The sequence below is a fragment of the Pleuronectes platessa genome, chromosome 14 (genome assembly GCF_947347685.1).
Source record: "Pleuronectes platessa chromosome 14, fPlePla1.1, whole genome shotgun sequence".
NCBI classification, from domain to species: Eukaryota; Metazoa; Chordata; class Actinopteri; order Pleuronectiformes; family Pleuronectidae; genus Pleuronectes; species Pleuronectes platessa.
In genome coordinates this window covers 13,008,737-13,035,624 of record NC_070639.1, presented here as the reverse complement: position 1 = coordinate 13,035,624, position 26,888 = coordinate 13,008,737, and the positions used below count along the sequence as shown (strand labels likewise).

The following is a 26,888-nucleotide window of genomic DNA, read 5'->3' as shown; positions in this document are numbered from 1 at the left end:
GCCCAGTTTGATTCAGGGTTTGTCCCAGGCATCCTCATGACAAAGACAACTGAAATTCAATTGTCATTCATGACATATTGGAGACAGCTCTTAGGGAATTAAAAAATATTTGAGAAATATAATCCTGAGTACAAATTCAACAGCCAATGATAAACGCTGTTCTGCGTTGTCATGATTCATTTCCAGGAGAACATGGGATGATTTAAGTTCTTACAATACATGATGGGAAATAGTTTAAACTTCTGATTAAGTTACACATTCACTACTGTCTTGTAAAATAATTCAGTTATATGGAGTTATAAAGGGTACAAAAACTTTTGTGGCCCTCAACAGATGAGCCGAAACAATGTTTATGTACTTCACACTATTCTTATAACCTGTTTTTATTATTAAAAAGTAAGAGGTATAGTTGTATCAGACTCAAATAACTAATACAGATAGAAGTGTTGCGCAAAATAGATAACAAGTAATAATAAAAACTGAAAGTGATATTCCATAGTAAATTAAAAAAAGAGAAAAGGTATCATGAGCCACATTTCCCTTGACGATTAGAAAATGCATGCCCTCATGGAGACAGTCAGTATTAGTCAGTGCAATATTTATACATAGTCTTTTATCATTGCATTGTTGTTATTACTGCTGCAGTAACATGTAAGAAGTTATTATAGTATGTGGTCCAGATGGAGCTCATATTATCTTCTTAATAGACAGATTGTTTTACGTAAAGGAATACATCATATTTATTTGTTATTCAAACCTATGTTTTTAAGTAAATATTAACTATAGCTGTCAAATAATAGGGTGCCATAACATTAAACTAGACCGATGGATCTTAAAAATACCCTTCATTGAGTCCATGTATTTAGTTCCTTTAAAGTACTAAAGGTTAATGTGACAAAACACATACAACATGAATAAATACATTTAAATAACATTGACATGAAAATCGAAATTAATATAGTTTAAGTTACAAAGTGAAGTTAGTTGAAGGTCACAAAATAAAGAGATGACACTGGGGACCTCGGTTGGTCCGCGGACCACACGTTGAGCACCACCGTCCCAGGACGATGAGAAAAACATTTGCACAAACAGGTAGGATGTGCCCCTCTGCTCCAGCTGGGGGCGCTGCTTTCATCAGTATGTTGCCTGGGATGGAGTCAGTGTGTTGGCTGCTGCCGGAGGAAGTTGTGTAACCAGTGAAACCACAGCGGAACGACCGGAGAAATTAGAAAACGTCACATGAGCCTTCCCGGAAACTTCTCCAGAGAAAGTTTGTGTCTTGTGGAACCTGCACCGACGACGAGCTTGCTGCGGAGCCGGAAACCTCGCCCTTCATGTCGGTATGTTCAGCGGGAGTTGGAGGGCGGGTGTCGGAGGTGGATACGGGATTTACATGCATACAAGAACGAGGGTGACTGTAGTTTAAACACTGATACTTGTTTAGAAGTACACATGGTGTGTGTACAGGTTTACTGTACTTCTGGTTGGAGCTGTGTGTGACACGTTTAAAGTAGCGTATTATTATACTTATTAAATGAGTACGTGTAATTACTACATGTCCAGTCCTGTCATAATAACACCATGAAGCAGAGTAACACACTTTCCCACTGTTCTATTGGTTGATGCAGTGAACTGTGCCTGTGCTTGTATATAGACCCCAATAATCACTAAAGACATTAAGGTCCGGATATGGCTGCACTTATGTTAACATCTGCAGTTAAGCAATCAAAGGTACCATTCACTGTTAATTCAGTATGTAAGAGTGTGATTTCAACATCTGGACTTAGGCCATCAAAAGCATCACGCACTGTAAAATCTGTTTTTAAGGTAGTGAATTCAACATCTGGATTTATGCCGTTAAAGCTATCATGCACTGAAAAATCAGTATATAAGATTGTAATTTCAAAATCTGGATTCAGTCCACCAAAGGTACAATGCACTGTAAAATTTGTCATTAGATTGTGAATTCAACATCTGGATTTAAGCCATCAAAAGAATCACGCACTGTAAAATCAGTATTTGAGATTATAATTTCTAAATCTGGATTGGAGCCATTAAAGTCATCATGCACTGTATAATCAGTATCTAAGATTGTGAATTCAACATCTGGATTTAAGCCATCAAAGGCATCATGAACTGTAAAATAAGTATTTAAGATTGTGATATCAACATCTGGATTTTTAATGTTACCTCATTGCTGTTAGGATGGGAGTTAGACGCTGACAGGTCAAGATGCAGTTGGACATATGCTCTATCAAGACGTTATTGTTGCGGTGATGAAGTGTTGTTTGCTATTAAGTGAGAAACTGGCAGGAATGAGTGGCAGAGTGCTGCCATATCCCAGTAACCCTGGCTTCTTGAGTGGACGGACAACACGGGAGGGGGTAGGGGCAGTCCACTGAGCAGATTGGGTTGAGGCTAAGTATAGCGTGAATACAAGTAAATCAGCAGAAAGCTGAATGAAGCAGAACGGCTCCCCTCTGTGACAATGGAGGCATTCCCCGCTGGGATGGATAGCCATCCCAATGAAGACCTAGGTAACAAGCTTTTAAAAGCTGTAATTGCGCAACTGTAAATGGGAAACCTATGAACAATAACGGAGCAACAATTTCCTGTAATTAATTATTTCTTTAAAAGATGCTTTTATGCTGTTACGGACACGCAAAACCACATAATCCATCTGCATGGACAGTTTGTCAGCATTATGCGCATCCTGACCCTGGTTTACACAAATGCAGCATGTATGGCTTTTACACAGGCAGGGAGATATCTTTCTTTTATTCAAAAAAGATAAAGAGATCATGAGGGACTCTCCCAGCGTTTGAAACAATCACAGACAGTTTATAGTCCCTGTTTTTAGCTCTCTCTCTCTCTTATGACCCTACTTGTACCGAATACAGCCGGCCAGACTCGAGTAGCCTGCGACTTTGGCTGCGTGATCACAGCATACCAAGCATGCCATCCTCCTCATAACAAACTGTGTGGACCCTGAGCTCAGTGTTCGCTGGTAGGAAGAGACAGAGGATGCTCAGTAAGTCACAGAGCTAACATCAGGGATAACACAACGACACCACACAAGGAATCCGCCGGCGGCACAGCAGCCTCTTCTTGGTCCTGATGGAGTCCCTCTGACCTGCAGTGACTCCCGCTCTCAGTTGTCGTAGTTCAGAGCGAAGCTATTCTTTGAAGTATCACGCACTGGAGGAACAAGTTTGTTTTATCATAGAGGAATTTGTTTAATGAAGCAGGCTTCCTTCTTTTCTTGTGATATCCCCCCCGTCTCCTAGAAGCTGAGTTGGAGCTGAGAGTCATTATGAGATGTTGTCTCCAAGCGCCTCCTTCGTGCAAGTCAGGTTTGATGACATTATTTTCTTCGAGAACTGCGGCGGTGGCAGCTTCGGGAGTGTGTACCGAGCCAGGTGGATCTCCCAGGACAAAGAGGTGGCGGTGAAAAAGCTGCTCAAGATCGAGAACGAGGTAGGAGTCGTAATTGCCCGAGCTTTTCATATACTTTTTAATTGTCAGTGTAGTAATCATTTTAATTGCTGCCCCATTTAGTGGGACGTGGTGACTTCCATACGTGTCACTCATGGTCATTATACTCCCTCACTCTCAGAAGCGTGCTGCAAAAGGAAACCACATCGCCCAATGAAAGAATGTGTTTGGCCCAATTACAGAAGAGACCGTTCTTGAAATCCCTTTGAAAGCTCGGCATTGTCTTAAAAAGAAAAAATTAATTATCTCTGAAATCTTTTCATGGAGATTGTTTCACATTTATAGGCTCAGAAAAAGTATTCATCATGTCTTTTATAAAACTGTAAAAGATCACAGATATCCATTCAGCTTCACTCAAGTGTTGGAGAGATGCGTGTTCAGGGAAAAAAATAACTAATACTTTCTCATTCAGCCAATTGTTCCTTTAATTACAGTGTTTGACTACAATTAAATATATTGGTTTTGTTAAGTTTTATATTCATTCTTTAAACGATGACACATGAGACCCTCTGGGACTGTGTATTATATTATTGTCGTTTTATACTCTCCCCTTTATTTTTAATCACAACCGCATGTAGCTCTTGTTTACAATATCTTAAAAACAGTTTTACAAAGGATTGGACATTTAAGCCACTGCCACCATGTACTTCACATTTGTGTGTGGTGTTTTAAAACTAAAATCTCTCACCAACTTATGTATGGCTTTTTATGATATGGCTCATGACCTGATGCTCATGGCAATCCCTTAACCTTCACACTTTGTTATTTTTAACTTTGTGTTTTGCGCTAATTAGCAAATGAGAACACTCCCAGAAGACAAAAATAAGATGGAAAGACATTATACCTCTTAAAAGCAACACTATAGAACTTTAAAGCTGGACTCACAGGTATGCGTTGCAGTAAAACCAAATTCATGCTTCTGCGTGGAAGCCGTAGCCCATGCGTAGACCTGTACCCTACGCAGAGCCCAACGCCGTAACCTGAGGGGCGCCTCCCTAGAAATGTAAATACGCACCGAGGCAACTCAGATCGCAATAGCTGTGATTGGTCCGCTTGGTAGCGTTGCATCTCCGGCAGACTCACCGCCATTTATTTTTTTTAGTTGAAGGACCAAACACAGATGACGTCTTTCTTTTCTGTTGCAGTTCTAGTAATTGCTCTTCAACATCTATCAGCTCGAACTCCAACATGATCCACTTAGTAGCGCTTGCCAGAGTTCTGAAGTTAACAGAGACACGGACCAGAAACCGGAAGATACACAACACCAGCATAGAAACTCTACTGCCACTAGCATTTCGGAGGTGTAATTGCAGCGCGACTCACACACACCTATACGCAAGACTATGAAGTAATGTGATTGGATGGGTTAGTGCCTGCACTTGATTGGCAGCTGTGTTTCTTCCGCATGCAAGGCAATGCAACGCAATGTAACTGAACCACAATGCAGTTTAGCAACACAGGAAGTCACCCCATTCAATGTGACTGAGCAGCCTTTCGATTGAAGCCCTTTCAACTCATACGTGTGAGTCCTGCATCGCTTGGATTATCTGTGGAGCTCCGTGTCTGAGCTCTGACAGCATAGTCCCACTAACTGAACTTAAACACAACTGAAGTGTCGATATTACCCATGATCCCTGGCTTCCTGAATCAGAAGAGCGCCTACGTTACAAATACACCAAACTCCACTCAGGATTCTTAATATTTTAAATCTACTGCTATTTTAAGGTAAAAAAGTTGCATAATGTTGCTTTAACATTAGTATGTTAGCTCAGTGGCTGTAGATTACCAGTCCTGTTTTCTTCAGACACATATAATGATTTGCAGTTACATGTTTAGAAAATGTATTTATGATGTAAAAGATGAAGTTAATATTTTCTCTCTGTGTTTTCATTGCTCAGGCTGAAATCCTCAGTGTCCTCAGCCACCGTAACATCATCCAGTTTTATGGTGCAGTTATCGAGGCTCCCAACTATGGAGTCGTTACTGGTAAGTTTTTTAAAAAACAAATGAAGAACCATTCATGCTGACAGGTTGCAGTGCACGGTGCAGTGGGACGACTGGACCTCATCATGTTAGAAAGCTGCAGCAGCTGAATGTGTTTGCATCAGTTGCACAGTTTATTCAACAGTGAATGCTGCCGAGGTTTCTATGGAAGCATTAGTGAATTGCGGAGGGTTCGGGAAGTGCACACGTTGATACAGCAGTTGTGTGTTTTTTGTCTGATTTAGAGGCTGAGAAGAATAACGCGCCCTGCAAAGCACACATTGCTTTGGACTGTACAAAACAAGGGGCCCTCGATGCCTTTTACTGTAAAGTGTGTATGTGCACTGGCAGTAAAAGTCTGTGGTCTCATTCATCTGTTGAGGGGTAAAACTTTCTCCTTATAAACACACACACCCTCACGGACACACGTGCACATGCACACGCACACTCTCTCACTTTGAATTTCAGATAGTTTCTCGTTTGACCAATAGTGAAAAACATTTTTCTTGATTAGTTGATTCAATTAATTCATTAATTATCTAAATTTATTTGTATAAATAAGCTTAAGCCAAACAACAAATTGTTTAATTTAGTGACATAATTAGTCTAATTTATAACCATTTAATCAAGAATTTAATTACATTCGTAAAACTCAGGACTACTCCTTCTTTCTCATGAGCGAAATAAAAGAGGCTCTTTATCCTGAAAACAGCAGCAGAGCCCTCCAGCAGCAGTTTAGATGAAACAAGTCAGCCTACATGAGAAGCTGCTTTATAGGCTCTTTATATGTTTACCCACTCTGCATCAGAGAGTGAACCTCTGAGCCTCTTGGGCTGAACAAAGATTTTCTGTTCTATAAAAAACTCTGACACTCAGGGATTGCTGAATGTTGGAGAAACCCCACGGGTCCTTTATTTCTAATGTCTCGTCCATACTGAGACAAAGACTGATCCCCTGCCAGAAATACAGTAAAACACATTGTGAAAGAAGATGATTCACATCCTGAACAGGGAACATCACATACTTTCATCACGTGGATGAATGCTCAGCATCTCAAAGAATATGAAATGATTTGAAATATATTACAATCTAGCCCACAGTTCACATCTCACTAGAAGAAATGTTTTAATGTTTTAATAACCAGATTACAGTCAACTGTTATATGGTTATTTCCCGTGACTATGGGTGTTGATACTTTTAGGTTTATATACTGACAGATGTGTTCAAACTACTTTTCTCTCCTCATCTTCCTGTTAACAACATAAGGAGGCTGAAATATGATTGATTCTGAGGGAGTGTTTATGTATATGTTAAAGAAAGGAAAGTTCAAACGTCCCAGTGATGTCACAAAACACGTAATTTTGCCCTAACTGCCCTAATTAAGGCGATAATTTTCTCCACATCACACCCACTGAAATGATGTGCCCAGCTTAATTTCACTGAAAAAAGGAAGTTTCTTTACCTTCTTTTTTAAATTGGTAAATATATTTCCAGTATTGTGTGACATAGTAATTGTTGGCATGACTACAGTCATCTGAGATCAAGTTTATAACTGTAAGTTTGAGAGTGTTAGAAGACAGATACCTGATATTATGGGTCGAGCTGGGAACCTCTGCAACATCACTCTGTGGTTGGAACCTCACAGTAATATTAGAGTGCAATACATTTTAAAACCAACTTACATACACACAACTCCATGTCTCACAGCTAAATATCCTCTTTAAATAGGTTAGAACACCCTTTTAATGAGACTTTATACAGATGATTGAATCAAGGGTTTTCTGTCCCTGTTTATTCTCACGAAGTAAATAAGCCACTACGACTGAAACAGATCATTTCAATGTGAAAAGTTAAGAAGAGTCTATAAAGAGAAATGAAAAAAAAATGCAATTTGAGGAAAGAAGCAGCTATCATTAACATTTAGATGAAAGCATTTAAAGTTTTGATCACTAGACAGACAGTTTCAGAGCAGGACCTGCAGAGCTGCCTCTGAAACCCTCACAGTGTGTGTGTCTCCTCCGCAGCAACAGCTGTAGTGTTTTGCAGCTGTGAAACAGAACAGCTTTGTTGTCAAGGAGCTGCTTAGTGTCTTTATTTACTATGAAAGCAGAATCTAATTAACACCAGATTCATGAAAATGTTTACGGTCCCGCTGACCAGGCAATGTCCACATTCATCAGCTGTGTTATAAATGTCCCCGGTCAGTTGACACACAGCATCGGGCCGAGCACTTCTCTCCAGCTCCCCGAATCTACAACCTGTTGCAGACGCCTGTTTGTCTCTGTTGACCGGCAGCAGATTAACAAATATCTGATGTCACTCCGAGCCGTCATCAGCTACGGAAATTAAAGTTGGTTATTGTTCCGAGTAAAAACGCATAAGATAATTAAAGTGTATTTGTACGGTGGCCCTGAATTGCAAATTACAATGTCAAAATATTGTTACAAGTCACAAAACACAAAAACAAATATTTTTTTCTCATTTGCCACTGTGACAAATTGTTGTGTTTTGCCATCGTTTAATCTTATTGGCTGTTGTACTTTCTTATTTGGCGTCGTGCAATGTGATTTGCCGTTTTGTCCTCGTATATGTATTTGTGTTTCCTTATTGGCTGTTGTTTGTTCTTCTTTGGCTTTGGTGTGTTCAGTGATTTGTTTTTCTGATTCGCACCACACTCATGTGACATGGCCCTCCCTCCCTCTGAGGAGGTAGCTGAGATTAAAATGACTGTGCAGTTTACATTAGAGCCACTAATCACATCATCTGTGGAATGCGGATGAACCTATTGAAGTACAAAGTACAGAGACAGGTGAAATAAGGTGAATATTAATGTTGCTGCATGTTACTTTATCTAAAACACACTTTCTACATCAGCCCCTGCTACAATACAAGTAAAAACAAAGGCCCATAGAAAATGTTAAATTGTCGGGTGTATTTTCTAATTGTTATTTACAGTCCTTACTTTGTGGCTGTGCATGTTTACATTCATTGTGTTGGGATATGATTAGGTTATTATGCACAAACAGTGGATCCCTGCTGTGTTAGTTGTTATGATAATGCTTGTTAATAGTGGTTCGAGCACTTTACTCCACATGTCTACTAACAGCAAAAATCTTGATTATCACATTAGTTTGACATATTTCATTTACAAAAGCTTCATCAAATCTCTTGTGACAGAGAGGATGTTTGCAAAAGCTTTGCCTGAAGTGTATGAAACATGTTGAAGCAGAGCAGAAAGATTGTTCCTTTGTGTTTTTAGACCGAACACACCAGTTTGTTCAGTTTCATTATGATATATAAAGCTTATCCACAGCTGCAGGCTGGTGCTGAGAGCAGTTGGAAATTGTGGGTTCTTTGAGTTGTCAAGCAGGATTTCAACTATTTATTGTTTTTATGCAACTCTCTCTCTCCTACTGCACTAGTCAATTCAAGTCAGGTCAAATTTATTTATAGAGCGCATTTAAAATAACATCAGTGCTGCACAATCATGGCAGAGAACGGCAAAACAAAAATGAATACAAATAAGGTGTACAATGCTAGAAATAAAACTTGTAGAAAAATGCTTAAAAAGGCATAAGATAGGTTGAAAATTATTGTTGTTATCATTAATGTAAAATACCTCCTTGAATTTACAACACAATCACATTTCTTTACAGAGTATGCGAGTGGGGGATCACTGTATGAATACCTGTCCAGTGATGAGAGCGAGGACATGGACATGGGACAGATCATGACATGGGCCGCAGACATGGGCCGAGGTAAAGTTGACTGTTGTTTGTCCCCCTATTATATCCAGCCGCTATAGGCTTGCATTATGCAAATGTGGGGCATTGTGATTTCACATGACATAATAATTACAACCAATGCTGAAATTCTGCTGTGTGAGATTAATATTCTGCAATTTCAGTCACATATGTTGAAGAGACCGCCTCAGCTGCTCTTGTACTCAAAATGTTTACAAAGCAAGAAAGAATATTTGATATCTATTTGTTATCCTCATTATTGAGTTTTACACAAATCACCAACTGCTGTGTGCTTCAGTGTGTGCAGACAGTGTAGCTGTACTATAAGTCTACAATTAAATATGAACAAGAGTAAATTAGTCCCAATTATTAACATCAAACAGTATACATTGCTATTTAAAGCAGCTCTTGTCATTTTGGCTGAATGCTACACAAATATTATTTGTGTAGCAAAATAATATTTTTATTAATATTAATACGTCTTTAAGCTGCTCGATCACGAGCAGCTTAAAGACGTATTACTCTGTCATGTGATTGATCAAATCTGTTCATTTATCTTTATGAAACACATCTCTACTTTCCCTGTAGGGATGCACTATTTACACTCAGAGGCACCCATTAAGGTGATCCACAGAGACCTGAAGTCCAGGAATGGTAACAGATTTGCAACATTATTGTTTTACCAATACATCCAAAATTAATATTAATTAGTTTTTAGAATTAATGCTGGATTTTATATGTTTATGCGTTCTCTCTTTTTTCCTTTTCAGTTGTTTTATCTGCAGACAAAGTTCTCAAGGTGAGTTTTTAATATGACTGCACAGGGAAAATGTTTCTTTTATTTATATGTGTTTGAATGGAATATGAGCATGAAATACTAATATGTTACTTACCTACAGTATATGGACACAAGAGGGCAGTGACTAACTTAGCATGTGCAAGAAGCCACTGAGATCATTAACCGCTGTGTCTTACTGCAAAGAGAAAGAATATTTATCATAAACATGGGACAGAATGTATTTGTGATGTAGTTTGTTCTGTAACTGTCATGTTACTCTGAACATATGTTGTAAGACCATAGTGTTTCAAATTAAATTTTCCTGTGGCACTGCAGTGATTAAAGCAGCGGCCAATATCAGACCTAAATGATAACAACAGTAGAAACCAATCTTTGCATCAAAATCAGTCTCAATTCCATTCTTATCTCCTCAGATTTGTGATTTTGGGGCGTCTAAGTTCTTGACCCACACAACGCACATGTCCTTGGTTGGAACGTTTCCCTGGATGGCTCCAGAAGTGATCCAGAGCCTGCCTGTGTCTGAGACCTGTGACACTTTTTCCTATGGTGTGGTGAGTGACAAGGGGCTGGGGGAGTGTCACACTTAACTCATTACTCTTATGCAAGTTGTGTAGTTCTTTGGAACATATTTGCTTCCTATAGGATAAAAACCAGGTAGGACAGAGGTTTCCGTTCTTCATAATAAGTCCCTTAATGTGTAATGAGTCACTGAGTGACTCAGTGTGCTCAGAGGGAGAGAAAACACACTTTCCAGCAAGAGAATTGTTTTGAGCGTCCAGCCATTCATTCATTAGATAAACCCTTTATCCTCTGAGGGTCGGGGGGAGCTGCAGCCAGTACCAGGTGACATCAGGTGAGAGGCTACAACATCAGTGTGGAATTATCCCAAACTGCATGTCTTTGGACTGTGGAAGGAGGTCGGTGGATGGAGAGTGATTATTCTTAATGTACATATTCATATTCAAAACAAGACACTACATCTCAAATTATATATATTTATATATATATATATATCCTGATATAATAAATTCCAGCATATAGATGATTAAATATTAGATAAAAAAAATTGAAATAGAACAATTGGGCTGACTGTATAAGTGAAAGCACCGGAGCTGTGTGGTGGGCGACTGAAGCGAGGAGGTGGCTGTCAAGAGCACCGGCCTGAATGTGGGACTCCAGAGTCCAGGTTGTGCAGGATGTAGCGTTGACAGGATGAAGAGGAATCCAAAAAGTTAGTGTGTGGAACATGTGCATAAGTTAAAGGTCATTTGATATTTCTGGGAGTCAGTACCCTCCGTGGTACTGTTGGGTATTTCCCTATACTTGACAGGAAGTGACAAAGTTCCTATGTACATGCAGTGATTCTCCATGCGACGTTGATTGCATTCCCCTGGGAGAGAAAGATGGGTCCTTTCCAGTTGCATGGACTCGAGTTGTACACTTGACTGGCTCGGTGGTGACAGAAGAAGAGAAGACAGGTGCACGGGGACCTGAGGAATGAAATCTCTCCCTTTTCCTCCTTCTTGTATTGTTGTCAATATGTCTAGTCAACTCAACAAGAGCATCTGGCTCGCTGAGGAATTGCCGAGCAGCAAGTTCATTTTTGATTTTGTCAAGCCAGCCACAGTAAAAAGCAGAGAGAGGGAGAGTTCCATTTACTTTGTGGCGAATGTTCAGAATTCAGTGGAGTAATCAGTCACCTATTATCCCTTCGATGCAAGTTTAACAGCCTCCTTCAGCCCCTTGGCTCGAAGCTGCAGAAGCCTCAACAGCGGAGCAGGCAACCCTGTCTCTTCACTAACAAAATCTAAACAGGTCAACAGTGTGCAAAGGGTCAATCTGGAGCAAGTAGAAATGGACCTGTATATATATTGGAGAGTCTAGCTGACTGGAATGTCTCAAAGCTTTGACTCTTCTCATTGTAATCGACATCCTTATCAACATGTAAATTATTTTTGTATCATTATATATGCATTACCACAAAAATACCAAATTAATTGTGCATTACAGTATCACTTTTCCAATGTTACCAGTACCAGAAAGCCAAACATCATCAATAACATTTATATTTGTAAAGATGACTTTAAAAAGTTGAGTGCTACACACGCCAGTATATTTGGGTGCTTCCCTCCCTGTCCAAGCTTAAGTTACATATTGGTAATTCCCAGCCGCACTGAAGAGCTCATGAGGTGATGGGGAATAGAACAGAAGAGCGAGGAGGAGGAGGAGGAGGAGGAGGAGGAGGAGGTCCTGTGATTCTGCTGGAAGAAAAGACTGAAACTTAGCACATTATTGCGTTTTTCTCTTTAAAAAATATCCAGTCCGTAATATGCCTCATGCACTCAAAGAAAGTTCACTGAAGTACGCTGGTCGCTCATGGCCCAGAAAAATAAGTAGCCCTGTCCCATTTTCATTTCTGCATTATTTTCCATGCCTAAGTGGACAGTAGCATTTTTTGACCTTTGCAGAAGTACAGTCTCTCACTGGGACTTTATGGTTCTTATTCCTGACAATATTCTTGCGAAGTGTCTGTGTAAAGACATTTGTGAGTAGTTGGAAATCATTACCACTTATCTTCAAATGACTTAAAGCCGAAATTCCAGCCCCTCTCAAACAAGGATGAATTGAAGAGTAAAACAGACAATGTTTGTGATTGCAATGAGTGGCCTTTTATGCCAGAGTTACTGCAGAATGATTGCAGATTTAAGTATGCCCTTTTCTGCCTCAGACGTGTTTTATGAAGAACTGATTTCTATAGTAAAATACATATATATATAATGACAGGAAGCTGGCAAGTGCAGAAATGCAAAAACACAAGGTATATGCATAGAGTTAATGGCTGTTTGTCATTCATCACCTTGTCTTATTCCTGACGATGCAGACAACAAACTAAATTTTTGTATAGTATTTTTTTCTATTTCATAAGCTACACTTGCTCTCAAAGACCAATAGTATTGAGCGTTTTGAATATATACGAATATACATATAGTAGTAACAGATAAAACATACTTCTGAATGTATTCATCTCTAAAAAAAAAATTAAATCCCATCATGCGGCGGAGAAACCCAGCAGATTCTTGGCTGCTATGGCAGTTCATTCACATACATGAATGTGTATATTGTGTGATATTGAAATTGTGTCTGTGAACTGACCTTGGCTCTGGATTATGCGACAGGTGCTTTGGGAAATGCTGACCCGAGAGATCCCCTTCAAAGGTCTGGAAGGTTTACAAGTGGCCTGGCTCGTGGTGGAGAAAAACGAGGTATTATTAATTATTATTATAATATATTATTGTCTTCCACACAGAGTCACTGTTTAAGCCTCACCAGTGCATGGTTGACTTTATATAATATAATCAATCAATTCAATAATGAATATACATATATATCTATTGAATAATCAGCTCATGTTGCTATCTCACCATGTGTGTGTTTCAGAGGTTAACCATCCCCAGTGGCTGTCCTGCCAGCTTTGCTGAGCTCATGAGGAACTGCTGGGAAACAGAGCCAAAAGTGAGCCGTCCACAAAGTTACATTACATGAACAAAATATGTATGTTGTCATGACTCACGTACAGAGCAAATGTTTCTATGTTCATTCAGGAAAGGCCAATGTTCAAACAGATCCTCTCTACTTTGGAGTCCATGTCTAACGACAGCCAACTTCCTGAACAGTGCAACTCCTTCCTTCACAACAAGGCTGAATGGAGGTAATGTGATCATCCATTCTCCAGACCCAATAAATGTATTTATAACCCAATATACTGCCTCAGCCTAAGGAAATGTGCAACTGTTTTGAAAGAATGATGTGGAAATGTAGCTGATGGGGGCCATGAAATACAAAAAGGACTCGAGATCGTGCATATAGATCTTTAATAATTACACTGATGGCTACATAAAGGCATGAAAACCTCCAAAGAATCATCCATCTGGATGTACTTCCTCTCTTTACCCATAAGGCCCTAAAATAATCACCATCTTTTTCAAGTAGAAGTGTTTAATTGGCCTGTATGAGCAGCTGGAGGTTTGGTGATGTTCAGCACAGCCTGAGTCTCAGCTGTTACTTTATTCTCTGTCTGCCTCTCTGTGGGGCTTGTCTGCGCTCTGAGGTTTTTCCCTCAGAAGTTGTGCTGGTGGCATCGTGTCCGGGCAGCCATCTGCAGGTGGAGCAAGTTGGAGTGAGACTCTGGGAAACTGAGAAAGTGATAAATCCTGTGACAGGGAGAAATCTCCACGGGCTGAGAGCGGGAGGAGAGGCGAGAGAAAAGAGATTTATTTATTGTATTTAATTCACCCAGGTAGCTGGTGTGCATTACCCAGAAATGTACAGTATATGGTGGATGCAGAAGGTAACTGAGCATTGTCTGTTTCTGTACTTCAGCCGATTTGGCTTCAGATGAAAGACTCATGACGAGATTGAAGTTCTGACTTTGTTTCATTTTTACTGGTTGCACATTGATGGAATCATTGCCTGGTTTACTTTATATGTATAGATTCAATAGAACCAATAGATTGAAACAGGAAGTTAAAAGGTTTGCCAATAATGATTGATTTGAGCATGTTTATCTCTTATTTGATCCATCAGTTATCTATTTTTTTTAGCTTTTATCATTAAGCCATTTTGTGTGTAATATCCGTGTGGTATGAAATTATTTTGGTGAGAACTTCAATATAAACATAGGCAGATGAAGTTAAAAACCTGAACAGAAGTCTCCTGCTGTGCAGAAAGTTTAGACACAGTCTTGAAAATTAAAAATGCCTAGTTTGATTTGTCTGGATAAATAGAAGAAAATAAATGTGTTTGTTTGTTTCGAGCTGAGATGCAGTGGGAGCTGCAGAAGAAGCAACATTTTTCTGACTGTTGTATTTAAAATTTGGATGTGTTTAGAGTTTATCAGGAAAGTGGGAAGCTGAAGAACAAATTATTTGGGAAGTGGAAATTGTTTGAGGTTGGAAGCGTTGGGGTGGAGGATGCGGTGGAGTTAGGGGATGGGCCTTCCTGCCTGGGCTGCATGTGCTTATGAAAAGAGAGCGTTTCTGTTGGGCAGAGGCTCAGCATGTGCTCCACAACACAATGTGCAGCCCCACCTGCTGGGCGAAACAAACTCCCTCAGCGTGACGCGAGCGCGAGGCATTGTCCTGTCCCTGGCATTCAAAGCTTCAGACTCTAAGACGCTTAATCACTCTCTGCCTGCAGGGTGTCACGTGGCTGTTTACACACGGGTTTCAGTTAGTTTTGCTTTCGATATGTATCACTACTTACTGTCCGAGTACTGCGCCACTCTTCTGGTGACATTCGATCCACAGATTTCATGAAAACACCTCAACTAAAAAGGAATTCCTCCAAACAACTTATTTCTCTGTATGATGAAACACTATTATTAATTCTTAAACTTAATGAGATGCCAACATTTTTCCAACCCACAGGACCGCTTCTGAAATGCCAGTGGAAATCCCCAAATTTCCCAAAGATGCCATTTAATGTATTGATGCAGTCATATAAAGTCACATGTGCTTGAAGTGTTTAATACAGAATACAGGCCACATCTTATAGGTCAAACTTTTTACATGTTAACAACCCATAAATTATGAATAGTGTTGTGGTGGTTAACAGGTTCGTTGGTATTTACTCCTCAAGAGTAACTTTGCTTGAAAAGTTACCGCCCAGTTCTTTTAGGACGTAAGTTGACTTTTAGAACAACAAATGGGGTATATTTTGTGAGCCATAAAGATTTACCCCTTTAGGCAAGTCAGTGAAAATGTATTTGTATAGTGTTTTTTTTCATTTAACGTTTCAAAAGTACACAAACAGTATAAAAGCTGATTTCATACAAAAAGTGTGAGATTAAGTGATCAAGTGGAGTCACTGGAAAACAGAGCAGTTTTTAAGTTCTTTTTAAAGCAATGGATGGTTAGGGCAGGTTTGAGATCCATTTGAAGCTGGTTCAAGTAGTGGGCAGCATAGTGGCTAAATGCCATCCCTGTTTGGTCTGAACTCTAGGCACCTGTAAGGCCTGACTACATGGTACAATATTTGGCACAGAGGGCGATAGGCAGGAGTAAGGAAGGTGGAAGGTACTGGGAGACAGACTAACGTTATATTGTCTATTGCTGTAAACTGAAGGTGTGAGATTGAAGCTACACTCGAGAGACTCAAGAAGCTGGAGAGAGACCTGAGCACTAAAGAGCAGGAGCTGAAGGAGCGCGAGCGGCGTCTGAAGATGTGGGAGCGCAAACTGGTTGAACAGTCCAACACCCCGGTGAGTTCCTCCCTATCCCCCCCCCTCACCTTGGCTGCACCTCGGCTCCTCTTGACCCTCAGGTCAGCTGCCGCACGCCGTCGAGTGCTCACAGCAACAACACCTCACTTTTACATTCGCTGTACACTGGTTTCCTCACTCGCATCGAGAGAGGGACAGAATCGTCCTGATGTTTTCTCCGGGGTGAAGTGGAAATAGAGAAGCAGTGAGATGAAAATAAAAAGCGTGGAATGAGAAGAGGGCGGAAGCACATTATGAGAACATTATCTGAAGCAGACACCATCGGGCAATACTGCATTTATATGCAGTGTAGTGCATGACAGCTGCACAGGAACATTTGCAGCATGATGCACAGAGTGAAAACTGCAGTCCAAGAATTTCATCATGGTCTTTCTGTCTCCTTTTGTTTTGCTGAATTTATTTTTCCTAACATCCTTACCAATCTCTCTCTTAAGTCTTAACAATATATTATGCAGTTATCACAGTGTTTGTTTTATCTGATGATCATTCCAAAACTCAAATATATTCTTTTTACCTCATGAAAGACAAAATATTATCCCATTCTCACTTTGAGGAAGTAAAACCAACCGATATTTGGAATTTTGCTTGAAAAATGCCAGAAATTAGCATTTGTTTATCAAAAGTTTTGCATTTCTATCAATCTGTTATTCCCGTAACTGTTTTTCATTGGTGTTTCTGTGAAGGATGCACAATGATTCATATCAAACTGCCTGGCACAATGGTGCAGAGTACAGATATCATTTAGGATGTCGCTCAACAACACACAATTTCTAGGGAATCAGGAAATTGTTTGAATCAAACACACTGGAATCATTTCCTGTGTTTCCTTTCTTGTCCAAATCTTCCTTTGCTCCACACCTCTGCTTTGTTCCCTTTGTTTTCTAAATCACCTCTTGTGTTGAGCTTAAAATTGCCCACTTTTCTTATTTTACACTTTATTCTTTGGATTGAAACTGATTACTTCCTTTTCTTTTCAATCCCCTCTTCCTCCCCCTCTTTTTTTCCTCCCTGTCTCTCTGCCTCTCAGCTCTTCTTACCTGTGGCAAAAAAGATAAGCTCTAAGTCGTTCTATCAGTCAAAGACGGAGGAGTCGAACAGTTCGCGGATGTCGTGTGAGATCACAGCCTCGAGTAACGAGGGGGTGAAGCTGCAGTCTGTGGTGAAGGGCTTTAAGGACATGTTCTCCGTGGACTTCGGCTGGCCTGTGCTCCACTCGGGCATGCAGGTCAACATGCAGGCCAAGCAGAACTCCTCCAAGTCGAGCTGTGTCAGGGAAGGACACAAAATCAACATGACTCTGGGTGCTGGATGCTTCACTTGGCCTGACAACAGTGAATAAAGCCTCTCCCGTGTTTGGCATTGCCACAACACGCTCGGTTGCGTTGTTAGTGTTTGCGGACTTCGAAGAAACGAACGGCTTGTTAAGTCACGTTGATCATTTTATAATTTCGATAATCATTACTTAAAACATGTCTGGGCGTAGCTTTCCTTCTGCTTTGTTCACGATATAAATCCAGTAATAGCTCGATGTAGCACAGGGGCATATTATAGAACCCGTTTGAAACCCTCCACCTATGTATATTATGGATGTCATTTGGCGTATGCCTAATGTACTGGCTCTATAGTGCCATGCTGTGAAGAAAGAGCCACACAAGCCGGTTGCCTCGAGAAGACCAGGCTTTTATGATGAAGTGACATTTTGCTGACATTAAGATTGGCCAATTTGTTATGGATGTGGTGGAGTGCAGTTGTTGAGATGCACTCTCTTACCAGGATGAGAAAGTACATGTTTTTTCCTCTGAGTGACCCAGGTTCAAAACAGCAGGAGACGGACTACACTGTGCAACTGTCAGATTCATTTGCTTATTTTACTTTTTACTTCCCAGGCAAGACTTTTTTGGAAGGAAATTATTTAGAAAGGCTCTGAGAGCGCAGATCTCTGTCAAGGCTATAGGGCCTACCTCGCCAAGTTAAAGAATCCTGTATCCAGCTCATTATCCAGATCCGCTCCAAAATGTATTGGGTCCACCTTGGATCCAACACTCCACAAATTTCATGGAATCGGTTCAGTAGATTTTGTATAATCCTGCTAAATTAAAAACAAATGCTACTTAACAATACTTTCCCCTATAGTGGCTCAATCAGAAATCCCATTCTGCACCATAGACTATAGATACAGATGTCTTCACTTCCTCCCTCAATCCAGAAATGAGGCCAAATTAGCAGTTAGAGGACAAAGATTAGTGTGATAACTATCTAAAATCATGTTCATCATGGGGTTTACTGCCACCAGCCACCAGATGGCGATCAACGCACTTTGGCTTCACTTTTGTAGATCCATCATGTCAACCATCTTTATATAAGTCTATGTTTTATACCAATATATCAATTTTAACGAAATAATTTCCATCCATAGAAACATTTAACATACAGTATAATACTGTACAATCTAATCTGAATATTAGTATCAAGAGCTGTACTTTCAGTAGAGACAAAGGAATTAGCATTAGCACTGAGTCACTGGTATTTATGCCTGATCTGGGTGAAGGACATGCTTCCCTGAGCAGAGCCCATTAACTTGTCCCCTTCACTTGTGATCATCAGTGGGTCTCATGAGGATGTAATCCTCTGTATCCCTGTGTTGTTGCCTGTTACCTCGCTGCCATGAGCTAATACTCCTATTCAAACATCGCCTGTACTCCCAGGCCATCAGTCCCTACACACGTGTAATTAACACATACTTTCAGCAGTATTTACATTTACAAATAAACACACACACACACACACACACACACACACACACAGCTTCTTGGTGTGATTTTATTTTCCTGCATTCTTCATTATTTTGTCAATAAATCAGTTCCTATTCACTTTCTCTGTTCAATTGTTTGTCTTGGATTAATTTTATTACTTTCCATGTGTGGGAACTTAGTGATTTAACAACATATATATATTCTGAGCTTCAGGCGTTTATTTGTCATAACAGAGTTGAGCGTGAAAGTGGGAGAGAGGGAAGATAGTTCAGGAGATCAGTCCACTAACCAGAAGGCCGGTGGTTCGATCTCCAGCTCCTCTAGTCCAGTCCAGACAGTATGTGAATGGTGTGTAATAGAAAAACATTCAACTATGTCATGTTGGGTCTTTGTGTAACTTAGGCCATGAAGAACCCAGCGTGAGTGAAATCTTTTTACTACGGTTGCAAAATATCATTTCCTAGCTATTTGCCTTTTCTTGTGACACTAACTTTCACAACATGTGACTGAGTTCTCACTTCATATCCTGGTTACCAAGCATCCATTAGTCCACATGGGGGCAGAATTGTGTGAACTGAACCAAACTCAAAGTTCCCTCCAGATCCCACATATATCATAAACATAAAGTGTGTCAGCATTATGAATTTGTAATTCCGGCACCTTTTGTCAACAGGAACCCTCTGGATCTCAATAACAGAAGCGTGGCAGCACATTTATGAAACACAATACACTATGAGGGAAAAGTGACGTTAACTTTCACCGATGGGACTTTGGCAGTGGAGGAGTGTTTCTGAATCTGTTTACTTCCGAGCTGCAGCAGTGAAGGTGGCAGACAATGCTGCGGGGCTGAGCAGCTTTATGAGGCGTCTGCACAGAAATGTATGGCAGCGATATCGAGACTGGCATTCACTTAATAGTCTGAGCTGTTTTCATTACGTCTCGGGAAGAAGACAGTGAATGGGGCCCCGCTCATTCATTTAGTCGTCTTTCCTCCAATTTTCCGTTGCATTATTTCTGTCACTGCGCACCATGTCTCATGAGCACAATGATGAAATCTTTATTTTGGCTGGCGGCTTTCTGCCTGATTACATTTAATGAGCAATAAATAACTTATCGTTCAGATAGATCACGTGAGATCAGTCAGATGGACGTTTTCGGTTTGGTATAGACCATTAGAGGCGATTCTTCTTAATCACACAGCACAATAACCGGCAAATTAATGGCTCTGAAGATGTGAAAAACACGTCTATTTCCCCTTTTAATCACATTTACTAATGTCTTGTGATGTTTACTTGAAGATTGTGAGTCATAAATGCACACGTCGATATTTTACTGCTTTAACATTAATTTGTGTCGTGTTTCTGTGCAGTTGCTGCCCAATCATGACATCTATGCCTGGACTGAGGAGCATGTGGTCAGTATCAGTGTATTTACTACACCTTACTACTACTATACATACTTACTGATGTCTTAATAACATTGTCATTAAAAAATAACCTCTGATTCTTTTAATTTATTCAGTTTTTCTGGATGCAGCAACTATTTTGTGCAGGTTTGTACATTTTCTTTCTCATGTTTTAAACCATAATATCTGACTTGGGCACCTTTGACTTTTCTTATTGACTATCAGAATCTTATTTAGATTGCTCAAACTGGTTGTTTTTCCTTTTCTATATCAGGGGAAGGTACATGTGACATGCAGATGTACGCTGACCTGTTTAAAAAAAATCACATCACTGGAAAGACGTTACTTTTGCTCACGGAATACGACATGCGCGACATGGGGGTCAAGTCCAAAGGTCACGTTATGCACCTTAAGGCAAGGCATTAACCGCAACTTTCAGAAACCCACACATAATTCATAGATCTCTGGAGAGACGGTTAATCTGACCTTTACTCTTGTGCAGGGTGAAATTGAAAAGCTGACTAACGATTTCCTTGGATTCGTGCACTTCCCTCCACTGTTCAAGGTATGGTCTCTCTTTATTGTCAGGAAGCCATTTTACATTACATTACCTTAGATTACATGTCATTTAGCTGATGCTTTTGTCCAAAGCGACTTACATTGTTAGTACACTCAACATTTATGAGGGGCCATTTAGGGGTTCAGTATCTTGCCAAGGACACTTCGGCATGCAGATGGGGAAGAGTGGGGATTGAACCGGCAACCTTCATGTTGGAGAACGCCCGCTCTACCCCCTTGGCCACACCGCCCCCATTTTAGGGTTCGCACATTTCATTTCGCAATTTTTGCCTCCCAGGACGAGCTGGAGAAGGAGGTGGAGAAGAGCAAAACTGTGAATCTGGAGCTGGTGTTTGGGTACCACTGGAAACCAGGAACTGGGAAACATGTAAGTTTGCAGTCAAACACACACAATGCCTGCATCAACACAGTCTGCAGCTGGGAGCGGCTGATAAATCTCACCGCTGCCTCTGTGAACACACATGTTAACGTTGGGTAATAATTGTTGCTTTTTAAATAAATGCACAGAATCTTGTTTTTAGCCGTGAGTGCTTCAGAGCCTCCTCCTACTGAGGCGCTTTGTTCTGAAGATTGGAGATGATGGCTGTTATACTGACCATTGAAGGCAGCACTAGACGGGTATAAACCCAGACAAATAAACATTTCATTCTCAGCCCGTGTGCCGCATCCACCGCAGCCCGCTCGCAGCCCTTTGTTCAGGGCCTCAAACTGTGGAGAAAGGGTGGCTCTTCACTTGCTGTTTGAATTTAATGAAAAATAGCCCATTTAGCCAGAAGTCATTTTCTTTTTAAAAGGCAAACGTTATTTAATCTTTCAGCTGTTCATTGTCCCATCATAAATAGTCCTCTTTCAGTGTGTTCGGCAGGGCTGAAACGAGACTGCTAATTGCCTCCCATTTCTTCTGACATGTGGTGGTTTAGTGGGTAGAAAACACAGCAGGGAGAAGGAAACAGGAGGTTGAGAAAATGAGAGCTAATTATTTTCCCCTGCCTGGTGTCAGGTTCTGTGTCAGCCTTGTTTTTACAAACTGGAAGGTTTTTTGCACTAAATAAAACAAACCCGCACTGCATTTTTTTTTTCCTTCGCCCCTCTTTGCTGGCGATGTCATGGAAGCAGCTGCACTTCTCAAAGACAAAATGAGGGCCTGCGATTGTGCGGCCACCATCTGACAGCCACTGAGGGTCCCCTACTAATGAGGATATCACCGTGCAGCCAAGTGAAAGGTGCTGAATTATGTATGAGTTGTCATTAGACGCACTCGGGTCCTAGGCATCATTACCAGACATTGTTTCTGCCGGAGTGATTAGACTAGCGTGGACCTGGGAGCCCCGGCGCGACCGTCCAGGGCAGACACCAGGCCAGCGCCGGGGCCAGCGGTGTGTTTCTGAGCCAGAGCTCTTGCTGAAGCTGCCCCCTTTGAGCCGCGTCCAGTCCCCGGGGACGAGGCAGGAGAGGGCGAAAGGCTCCTCAGACGAGTGTGTTAGTGCCACTCCTCTGATGTCTTTCTCTGTGATCACTGCACAATGGATTGGCCTGTGCCGTGAACCCTGTGTGGTTAAGCAGTGACCTGTGGATTTGTGGCAGGCTTTTGGGGATTGTCAGAATCATTACTGCTTCGTCAGCGTTGGTTATGCGGGAGAGGAGCTATGGGGAATTGTTCCGATTTCTGCCTCCTAGTGAGGATTTGATGTGTGCCGCATGCAGCAAGTCATGAGAGGAAAAAATAGGTTTTCACCCTTAACAACCATCTCTTCTGCCAAAAACTTCATAAATTAGCCCAATATTAACAAACATAAACATCGAATTTTGACACGGATTAGTGCGACGTCTGAGCAAAGTTAATTACTATTTATGTTTCCCTCTGTCTGCCATAACAATTTTATAAAACGTCACAGTTGTTTACTGAACAAAGTGCTGCCCAGTACAGATATTGCATACAAATCCCATTTAGAATAATTAAGTTATACGTTTTTTGCAACCTTGAGAATATTTGTTCATATTTTTATGTTATAAACTCTTTCTTCATCTCACAGTGTGAGCCTCTGTGGTCACTGCCAGTAAACCACCTCTAGGCTGTGCTGTTGGTTTATGTTCATGAAGTTCTCCACACAGAGCGGTTCACTTCTCCATATAATCGGGTGTTCTTTCTCTCTGAGTATCTACATAATGCCTCTTCTCTTTCAAGGACTGCAAATGGAAAATGTACATGGAGCTTGACGGAGATGACGTCGCAGTGACCTACATCAAAGATGTCATCTTTAATGCCAACCAACAGGATGTGGACGTCCTGCGGATGACTAAGGTGTCCTCAGAAAACACATTATCACTCATGTCTTCTCAGTGTTGTCTGATCTAAGGTTGCATTCTACCCACAGTGTTGTTGTAGTGTGATTCCAGTTGTCACGTATTTTTAACAAACTAATATTATTACTACCCAGCCTCCTTTTGTGATGGACAAATGGATCGTCGGAATAAAAGAGAACCAGAAAGTGGACTACATAGTCAATTATGAGGTGAGTCAACTCAGCTTCTGAGGGAGGCAACTCGCAAAACAATAAACATCTTGGTATTATCCGTTCAACTCTAATATCTACTAGGATACCAGCGAAACTAGCTTGAAGCTTTCTGAAACCAAATATCCTGACATCTCCTTTTTACTTAACACTTCAGAATGACGTCAAGTCACCAAAGTGCACCCGCCACAGCGGCACGGTGACGTGGGGTGCCAATGGTGGACAAGACGAGATCAAGTTGGTGGAGCTGGTCATCGATACGGCACCGGACAGCATCGACTGGAACCCCAAGGACTGGTCCAGCTCCGGTAATAGTTTTATTAATAGTTTTGTTGTGTTAGTCCAGTGCACAGGCAACAGTTTTCACTGCTGGGCAGTTTCAAAGTTTTGCTAGTGAATTCTCCATTAATTGATGTCAAGTTCAAAGTCATGATGCTTTTAGATAAGAAAGTAAAGAAAATCTCAAATGAAAAAAGCTGTGGGATTAAGTATTATTATATTAACATAGCATCACAATCAAAAGGGAATAGAACAGGAAGGCATTGTTACTATTGAAAGAGAATAGTAATAATAATGATATGGGAAAAAAGCTGCAATCTCTGTCGAAAAATACTTTCAGCTTTCAAGAAAATAAGCTTTTACTGAAAAGAAGAGACTGTTATAGCAGAGTGGATTTTATGCTGAAGAGATTTCCATAAACTAGGACCATAATGACTGAAAGCACCATAACCTGATATAGACTTAAAAATAAGATAGTAGGAATATATTTACCAAATGTCCCTTATTTTAATCATTGCTGATCTTCTGTTCTAGATATTGATCCTATGTGGATGCACAATGTGAGGTTGCGGCAGATGAGGACCGCTAAGTCCCCGCAGCGAACGGCTCCTCGACCGACCTTCACCAGCTCCGACGCCCGCACGCTGCCTCAGTTTCTGTCTGCACATGAAAGCCAGGAGTTCTCTTACGCTGCAGCTGTGCGGCGCTCTCCAAACCGCCTCCGAGCACAGCCCTGGATTGACTCGCGCAGCTCCTCGCCCACTGCCAGTCTGTCGGCCAAACTGTCGTCGCTCCATCTGGGGTCAAAGGGCAGCAGTCCTTCCAGCACCACGTCAGAGAGCGCCTCCGAGCGGGAACGAGAGCGCCCGGCCAGTGCTGGAGCCGTGCACGACCACCGCAAGAACTTCTACTTTGGCAGCACGTTGAATGTAGGACTAGCGCAGGGTAGGGGGCACGCCTTGACCAACACTAGAGGCTATGGTCCTAATAGAACCAGCAAAACCTCGCGACAGCCAGGGAGGCCACGGTCCAACAGTTACAGCGCCACATCAGTGAACCGCCTACCCATGATACCAGGTATATTGTCTGTGACGGAAAACCCCAGGGAGGATAAAGAAGGGGCCAAAGCCAGCGACGGAGGGTGGATCAAAGTGGAGCGGCAGAAAAGATTACCACGTCAGGACAATAAACAAGTCCGAGGTCGACAGAGGAGAGGCGGCAGGGGGGGGCGTGGTGCTGGTGGCAGAACTTAACGTGGGCCACTCAGGAACTGACAGCTCCTTGTAGGCTGAACATGTCATGCACTGAAATGGTTATGCACATAAATTATGTCTCGCCACATTGCTAAAAGTTGTTTTAAGAGGATACACTGATACTTATGATATATGTAAATACATATGCATGACCAAATTAGGTTTTTATTTTTTATCCGACTGCTGTCTGGTTAATATAAGAAACCTATAATGCTCTTTAAAAAATAAAAATAAAATGTATAAAGGATAATAGAGTACCTGTTCTTCCTTTCATTAAATTGACGGCTTCAAGTGATAATTTTGCATAAAAATATATGTTTATTTATCAGGCCAGTTTTTCACAAGTAACTAAATAAAGTGTTATAACACTATGACCCAAGGACAAATTAAAATTCAGACTTTTTCTTCCAATCGTTTGTTTCTGAGTTTCTTCTCTTTTTGTACAGTATATGTCAACATACAGATACATTTTACTATCTAATGTTTCCAGCATGATGCTGAAACTACAGGACGGATTATCATGAAACTTGGTTGAAGGATGCAGAATGGGCCAAGGAAGAACTTATTCTATTTTAGTGCGGATCCAGATTTTTTTTCCACTTTATTACCATTGAAACAATGATTTTTTTCCCAGGGAATAATTATGAATATTGATGAAACAAAGATAAATTTAGGGACCTAAATCCATGAGTGGGTACAATTTGGTGCAACTTGATTGAATCTAGAGCAGGGGTCTTCAACGTTTTTCAGGCCAAGGTCCCTGAAACTGATGGTGAGATGGAGCAGGGACCCCTACTATATAAATTGCATAAAATAGTGTTTATATTATTCTGGGCCTAGTGCCATGTATAAACATAGCTACCCTGTTATTGTGCATTCAATACTACCCTTGTGGGTAGTAGCATGCTAACATTAGAAAGGTGGCTCAGACACCTCGCAAATCCTCTCAGACTTATTTTTCAGTTACAGTAATGTTTTTTTTACTATTTCTCGGAAAAAATTTTAAAATCGAAGCAAAAAAAAGTCAAACAAACAACTTTTAGCTACAAATACGACCATCTACAGAGTTTGATCCGCCATCTTTTATTTTTGAGCTTCGCACTCTTTAGACGTGAGCATAAACGCGATCTGATTGGCTAGTGCCTGTGCTGTCGTATTTGCATGAAAGGGGCTGTGAACCGGTGCCCAGCTTGAGAGAGCTACTGTGTGTAGCTGAATGTGTGCATTGCTGACTGAAGATAACGTCTTCTGCCTCAATTTATCCGTTCGCTACAATATCTTGAATTCATGTCAATGTGTATCTAAAGACAATATATAAAATTCTGGTTCCGAAGAGGTGAATTTTGTGTAAACATTTTTTTTGAAAAAAAAAAAAAAAAAAAATAATTGTCTTATCAACCAAAAATTTCGCGACCCCCCTGCAGTACCCCCGCGGACCCCCTAGGGGTCGCGGAACCTCTGTTGAAGAACACTGATCTAGAGGAACCGTAAGGCCTTGGCGGAGGTAGGCACTCTACTAAGTGCTTATCCAGTTCATATGTTTGTCAATGGTTAGAATTAAAAAGGTTTATCTAGTACGAATGTCCCCGTCAAACAATGTTATCATGATTTCCTCTGTGCCTCAAGCTGATCTACTTCCTGGTTCTCAGGTGACTTTTGATCTCTGCCTTTGGATATATCATTAACTCTTTTTTAGTATCAGTGCCCCCCTTTACTCCAGAAAACATTTTTATTTCATTTATTTATAACCTCTAAACCACTTTAAGTGTTAATGAAATATTCACATTTACAAGATTGAGTAAAGTG

At 40.9% G+C, this 26,888-nt stretch overlaps 1 protein-coding gene across 2 annotated transcripts; it reads left to right on the top strand.

Annotated features, from left to right (window-relative positions):
* The first annotated feature begins 1,141 nt into the window (after positions 1-1,141).
* map3k20a (mitogen-activated protein kinase kinase kinase 20a) lies at positions 1,142-25,495 on the top strand. Of its 2 annotated transcripts, none has more exons than XM_053439949.1 (20): positions 1,142-1,340; positions 3,291-3,477; positions 5,394-5,481; positions 9,135-9,236; positions 9,810-9,875; positions 9,992-10,020; positions 10,434-10,571; positions 13,197-13,283; positions 13,459-13,533; positions 13,623-13,729; positions 16,144-16,279; positions 20,423-20,467; positions 20,575-20,605; positions 20,733-20,872; positions 20,961-21,023; positions 21,315-21,404; positions 23,223-23,339; positions 23,476-23,550; positions 23,708-23,858; positions 24,364-25,495. In XM_053439949.1, exons 2-20 carry the CDS (start codon positions 3,319-3,321, stop codon positions 25,080-25,082), a joined length of 2,418 nt encoding a protein of 805 aa, XP_053295924.1. In that variant the 5' UTR covers positions 1,142-1,340; positions 3,291-3,318; the 3' UTR covers positions 25,083-25,495. The 2 variants fall into 2 exon arrangements, with proteins under 2 accessions (XP_053295924.1, XP_053295923.1); XM_053439948.1 differs by having other exon boundaries at positions 3,288-3,477.
* The last annotated feature ends 1,393 nt before the right edge of the window (positions 25,496-26,888 follow it).